Source organism: Lepisma saccharinum, chromosome 3 (assembly GCF_977018435.1).
Source record: "Lepisma saccharinum chromosome 3, izLepSacc3.1, whole genome shotgun sequence".
Taxonomy (NCBI): domain Eukaryota; kingdom Metazoa; phylum Arthropoda; class Insecta; order Zygentoma; family Lepismatidae; genus Lepisma; species Lepisma saccharinum.
In genome coordinates, this window is record NC_139231.1 from 133,827,346 (window position 1) to 133,834,290 (window position 6,945).

The 6,945-nt window shown below is 32.1% G+C and overlaps 1 protein-coding gene across 3 annotated transcripts in view; it reads left to right on the forward strand.

Moving 5' to 3' along the window:
• The window catches only part of LOC145985429 (uncharacterized), a 232,749-nt gene extending 226,845 nt beyond the window's left edge, over positions 1-5,904 (forward strand). For all 3 annotated transcript variants that reach the window (XM_083119452.1, XM_083119451.1, XM_083119453.1), the window contains exon 23: positions 336-5,904. In XM_083119452.1, coding sequence (XP_082975578.1) covers positions 336-1,040 — 705 coding nt within the window. In that variant the 3' untranslated portion in view covers positions 1,041-5,904. The remainder of the gene's footprint in view (positions 1-335) is intronic.
• The last annotated feature ends 1,041 nt before the right edge of the window (positions 5,905-6,945 follow it).

The window sequence follows — 6,945 nt, forward strand, 5'->3', positions numbered from 1 at the left end:
ACCAATAGACTTCTGTGTTATCCATTATTGTGGGCAGAGCTGGCCCTAGTTGTGTGAAGACATGGGGCATGGTACCAAAATTATTCTTATGATTTCATGAAGTATGGAATAGTTTATCAGTCTGAAGCGTTTTTACATTTTATAATCATAATAAACAGTATAAAAATTAATAAATTATCAAGTTCTCTCTCTCACAAGGTCATCTGATTTACGAGGCCTAAAGTGACTGAGTCTGTGCCCCCTTCTCCCACTTACCTAGGGCCAGTTCTGATTGTCACCAAAAGGTGATAACTATTCATATATTTCGAGTGTAGTAAAAATTTTAATTTTTTTAGGATATATTGAAGAAGAGTTGTCAGAGAAGTCCTCTTCCGGTTCCAAAGTTCAATGGTGGCCATCTGAGAACAGACATTTCGCCTCACATACATTCTTTGAATGCTACATTGCCACGTCAAAATGATAGGTTGTCCAAGGGTAGCAACTCCACACTCGTGAGAAACGGGAGCGGTCCGAGGAACGGGCACGTCATTCGAGGGAAACTGGACGCACGGGATGAATACAGGGAACTCTATGCGAAGACCGACGAAGCAATGGAAGACTTACTTCAGAGGTTGGAGGTGCAGTCCAAACTATGTGGTGAGGCCCAGAACGCGGGAGGTGGCATTCATATGAACGAGGACAAATTTCAGGAATCGAAAGAACTGTTGACGGTCGAAGTGCGACACTTGGTTACCGGATCGAAGCTTTTCGTCAAGAGCATTACGGAATTGAGTTCAGATCTTCCGGATCATCTCTCTGGCTGTCTTGTGCTTCTTGAGCGTCTCACGGAACTGACGGAGGACATTTCTAGCTACACCAGCACCCCCTTGCAGACCCAGAACCTCGTGCATAAGGTGTGGGATGTTGCCATGGTGTTTCGTGAAACTGTGGCTTCCGCAGCAAGGCCTGAACCTAGCATGGATCACTTAATGGAGAAAGCTGAATCTCTTGCTAGAGTCTTAGCAACATTGATTAGAAGTTTACGAGTGTTTGCTCCGTGAATTTAATCTTGAAAAAGAAAATTTAAAAAATAGAAATCCAGCATTGGAATATTTGGGTGTCAAATTGCAAATGATTGTCTTTGTACTATACGTTTCATGTGCTGTAAACAATAAGTGTTATGTATTCAGTATTTTTCTTTGCTCTCTTCTTCAACTTGTAAAATAATTTTGTACATCACATAGTGCTCTTCAGAGCAGAAGCAATAGATACCACATCACTGTGTTTAGTGTTTCATATGTTTGTTGTTTGTAACATCACCTTACCACTGCCATGTTGCTTCTTCCATTAGAAGTTTATTTAATTTTGCCCAGCCTCATTTTCAGCGATTTACTGTAATTATTTTATGTAACAATGTTTATACCATGAGCATAAATACTGTACACGAGATGATAGGTGACCATCTTTCATCAGCTGACATTTATAAGACAATTCATAGCTTTGAGCTGGCAGAATGGAAATTTGAAAATAGTCTTTGTACAAAAGAGAACAATAGATCAAGCACAACAAACTAGTCATTCATATGCACAATGTTTCATAAGAAAGTCATTTTTATAACATACATTGTCATCTGCAATATTCCTGTTGTTTACAGTGTAAGGGAATGGTTAGAGGAAAAGTGAAAGCTGTTTATAAATAGTATTTCATCTCCACACAAAAATAGTTGTGTGTTTTTCACGTTTGTGTGCGCGTGTGTATGTATGAGCATTAAGTAACCTGTTTATGTGAATAGAACTAATAGTTTTAACTGTAACTGAGAAGAATAGAAACAGTGACCAAATTAGAACAGGGATAGAGTAATATGAATATAAATTATCTGTACTCAAGGAATTTTTAGTAGCAAGTATAGTGTGAGAGGAAACAGAAATGTGTATATGTCTGGTATATATAAGTAATTTTGAAGCTTTACAGGTGTTAAGAATGTTAAAAACATGGTCAGAATATTTAAAAAAGTAATTTATGAACAGCTTGATGTTATATGATGACTGGCTGTTGTACCCATGTGGGAATGGTATAGGAAATGGACAGAAACCATTGTCGTGAAAGCTATAATAATAGTATTATATCTTATGTAAAATAATTAATATACCATATCAAAAGTACAATTCTTATTTGTGATTTGATGATCAGTATCTCCTGTTTCGTGAAAGAACATTTGTTTTTTTCTTCAGTGTTACTGTGTAAACAGATATTTACAATTCTTGTATATGTTTTGTTAAAATGTGAATATTACCAAATTTGTATGTATGTATATATTAAGTGCAATGTTCATGACAATGGTTAGTGTATATACAGTGAAATGAAAGGAGGGTGTTATCATGTTGAAGGATGTTAATCACACATTTAAATTGCATGTTATACTACGTGAGAAATGACAGACAAGGAGATTCTATAGATCTTTTACAGTAAGCAGTTTAGAGAAGATAACCTTTTTGTAAAGTAAAAACATTCAAGCAGCGAGTTCTTGAATCTAGTTCTTCCAATATATGTTATAGCGTTATGGTAGAACTTTAGAGAACAAACATATCTGTTAGACTTAAAAAAAGAACTGTAAGAACTTCATTCTTTCTACACATCTACATTTTTCTCATGGAAGTGATGTTTAAATGAAATGATGAGTTTGTTGTTGTGAAGTAGTTGAGGAGTTTAAATTCTATAGTTGAGAATTCATGTCAGAACATTAATGGGTGATATTTTTATGTCCATTAAGTGTCGATGGTGTTTTCGTCGGAGGTACAGAGTAAATTATGAATGGCCTAATGTAACTCAAAGATAAACCTTACTTTTAATGTAGTGTAGCTAGTACCATTTTCAAAACTGTTTCTCGTATCTTGTGTGGAAATAACCCTACCAGTACGGATGGTCCTATCAGAACATTTTGTATTGCTGTTAAAATGTAAAGTAATATAAATGTGGGCTATGAAAGAAAAGAAGAAAAAAATGAACCAATGCATAACATGATAGCGTTCGTTTTGGTGAAAAATGATGAATTAAATGGATGTTTGCTGTAAGCAATGAAACTGTTTTTGTTGCATTTTTCTCTTAATGTACTGTTATCATTGTGGTCTTCTTTTTCTAAAACATGTTCAGAGGTAAATATCAGCTATCTGCTTTTTATTGGCAATTTGAATGGCTTTAAAGTTCTAGAGTTTCGAATTTTAATTTTGTTTAGTACAGCTCCTCAAAGTGAAAAATCTAGGTCACACTAGGATTATTCACAACTGTATAGTAGAATAAAAAAGGAACTTGGAACCAGTATCACTATCTTAGTGATAGGTAATAAATTAATAACAACAACTTGCAGAAATCCTTATCATGACATAAATAATAAATAAAATTTGTAGTACCTAAAATAATCCATTATACTATTAAAATCCCTTACTACACTAACTATAGAAATATTTATTTTAACATAGTATTGGTTATTATACTAAAATACTCACTTATACATGAAGATGATATTATTGGTTGTTGCATCATTTCAAAATAGTCATATATATACTTGTTATATTCATAGCTTGATTTTTAAGTATCCTTACATAATGCTCAACCTACCTACTTAAAGAATAATGTTCTATTGATGCCTTCCGTTTTCTCCTTGGAAATGCATATTGTTACAAAAGTTCTGTTAAATTATAAATGAATACATATCATACAATAATGTAATTGTATTGATAAGAAGATTTCAAAAAAATGAAATGTAATTCTAAAATATTTTTTTTTATTTGCTGTTTCCTACTAATATATATATACATATTTTATTTCATCAATCAATTTATTAAATGATGATGTTTTTATAGTTTAACCAAATATGGAAAATTGTAGATTAGAAGTTAATGAAAATAAACAGAACTGTTAAGTATTGCAAAATAATATTAAATATTCAATTTTTAAAAAGTACAAGGTTAAATTTCTAGTTTCGTTAAGAGTTCCTTTCAAATTCCATATTAATTCTAATGCCAAATCATTACATGCCCGGTCATTCAAAATTAAGTTACTTTTTACTATCCGATGTATTGTAAATATTATGATATTGTCCTGATGTGTATGTGTGTGCATATAAAAAAATATGCAGAATATAAAGTGTCTGTGTCAACATCCAAATTTAAGTTGGTCTCGGAAAATTTGTTAAATAGCAATGAAGCAATTTTGGCGGAAAAAATGCTTCTGGAAATTTATTACCGAAAGATAAGATACACTCATGTTAGCAGTATTTATAGTACAATTTTCTTAAATTTACTTTGTTCTTGAAGTTTTTAGAAATCATCTTCAAATATGTAAGCGTATGCATCAGTTTTCAATTGAAAGATCTGAATTTTCTAAACTGTTGTTATTCTTTTGAAATGTGGTACTTGCTGTGTCAAGTCAAGCTGATCTTGCTGTGTCAGTAACTACAATGATTACTGTAAAATAAACATTCGAGATCCACTGTATTGAGAATCAGATTTTCAGTAAAAGTAGGAAAACCTAATAATATTGAATGTTAAGCTTTAATAACCATATTAATATCAATACCATAGACTTTTGATTACAATATAAATTGTCCCAATTTCTTGATTTCAGAAAAGGTTGAAAATATATTTCATTTTCCCAGTTCTCTTTTAAAATGTTAGATTCTGATTTAATTTAGAAAGTTCGAGTATACTGTCATAATCAAATGATAGGCAATTAAGAACAAATTATTTTGTTCCTCTTTGCATATTTTTGTCCGATAACTATGATTCATTTTTACAGTAAATACATTTTTTTGAATTTCCTTGTTCTTCAAGTTGTATCAATCTTTATCAAGTATATAAGTACAGCAGCGTACACATCTATGTTTTATTTTCATAATAGACACATATATGTAGTAGCTTTATTATTTAACTATAGTATCCATAATCGTATTGTATTATCGATTTTACCAGTGATTTTTAGGAATACGTTTTAATAATACCAAATAAGATTTTATTACATGACATTCATGATGACAGTGCTTTTTTATTTTATATATTTTGTTTTTCTAGGCTGTGTCTTGTAGCTTACTAGCTCAATTTTACATGAAATTATGAACAACTATATAATGAACAAAATTTCCTTGAAAAGTCACGTTTCCCTTCTGACAAGAATTAAATAATATATATTTTAGTGAGACAAGACTTTTGAGTATCATTTTTCTACTTTACTCGGTGATGATTGCTTGATACAAATGATATAATATGTCTAAAATAAATATTATGTTATTTAGAAGTGGTTGCTAATAATAATTTATTATTACGTAGTTTAATCCATAAAATCAGCTGCATTTTTGACCGATTATGTTCTTACGGCTACGTACAATGCTGTTCCAAGTACTTTTGTTTTTAATTCCTCTGTTGCTGCCCGTAATCACACTAATTTAGCGTTACTGTGTGTGTGTTTGTACGTGTACTGGATAATTTGTGAAAAGCATAGCAATGAGCATAAAAATATGTTCAGCAACTATCTTGAATCAGAAGGGAATGAAAGGGATAATACAATTTTGCAGAGAACTTGTACAGAAGTTTCAATATGGAATATACTGTAACTAACAAGTGTACATATTGCATGCTTACATGTAGATGATTATTTAAAACTTAAAATATAATTATGTTCATCCTCTTATGATATAGAGTGTGATAATGACCAGTTGATTAACTGGAAATTCATTTTTTTTAAAATAAATTGTAAAGAAACCACACACTTCTCTTCATTATGTGTCATGTGTACATATCATTGGTGCTAATGTCATGGAACTTATGTATGTTATGTGCTTGTTTTAAGGTGTACATTACTGTTCTAGGACCAACTTGTAATCTCTTGTACATATATACACTGAAACTGTCAAATAAAGTACAGTAAATTCTATGTTGACTTATTGTATTTTGTGATCATGGAGATGCCTACTTGAAAAATGTGAAATATAGTAATGAAAATAATTTTCTTCCAGGTAAACAGCGGTTCAGTGTAGTAGTGGCCAAATGGAACCAGATCCAAAAGTTCCAGTTCCATAGATCTAGATCGGAAAGTTTAGGTTCCATCAGTGTGTCTACCAGTCTGTAAACCTGGGAAAGTTAGGGTACTGCACTTAATTTTTTGTGGAAAAGTCATAGAAATGTCAGGGAAATTTACCGAGTTTCTGGAAAAATCAACATTCTTGCAGTAGTGCAATGAACGCAGTTTTTCAAACAAAAGAAAAAGGACAAGCAAGAAATTTTAAATCTCTTGAGGACAAATTATACTCGAGTCTGATGTACCAAGTATTACCTGCATATTAAATACTCTAGCAAAAAGGAGTCACATTTTGAACTATTTTAAAACAAAAATCTACTGCAGTAAGTGGTTTGTAGCATTTATCACTTTCTCGTCAAATTTTTGGAGTGTGTTTGCTTGATATTACAATTAATACACATATTGCTAAATTTTACTATAATTATGTATTATTGATGCTTAATTATTACATTTTTTTTACATAAAAAATAATTCTTTGTTTACCATTACTAGGGCAAGCATTACGTAAAAGCCCATCCTTGGTGCCCCTGCCTAACAGTCAATTTCTGTTCAGTTTTCCTTCTCGTTATTACTTTTATTTAGCTTAAATTGGATTCTGAGTGTGGTGTGTGTCCTTATCCAAACACAATGCATGAATTGCCATAATGACTTGGTCTGGAAAACCAGGAAATGTCTGGGAATTTTGTTTTTACAGAACCAAAAATTCCAGTTACATGGATTGGGATCTTGGATCTGGCCATCCCTAATTTAGTGTACCACAATTTTGTCAAAGTGGTAAGAGAGGGGGAGACAAGCTCTGGATTTAGTTGGGGGAGTGGGAGATACTGAATGCAACCTTAAATGAAAAATTTGGATATAACCCCCTTCTCTTGGTTCCATTGTTAGTAGGGGGCCATG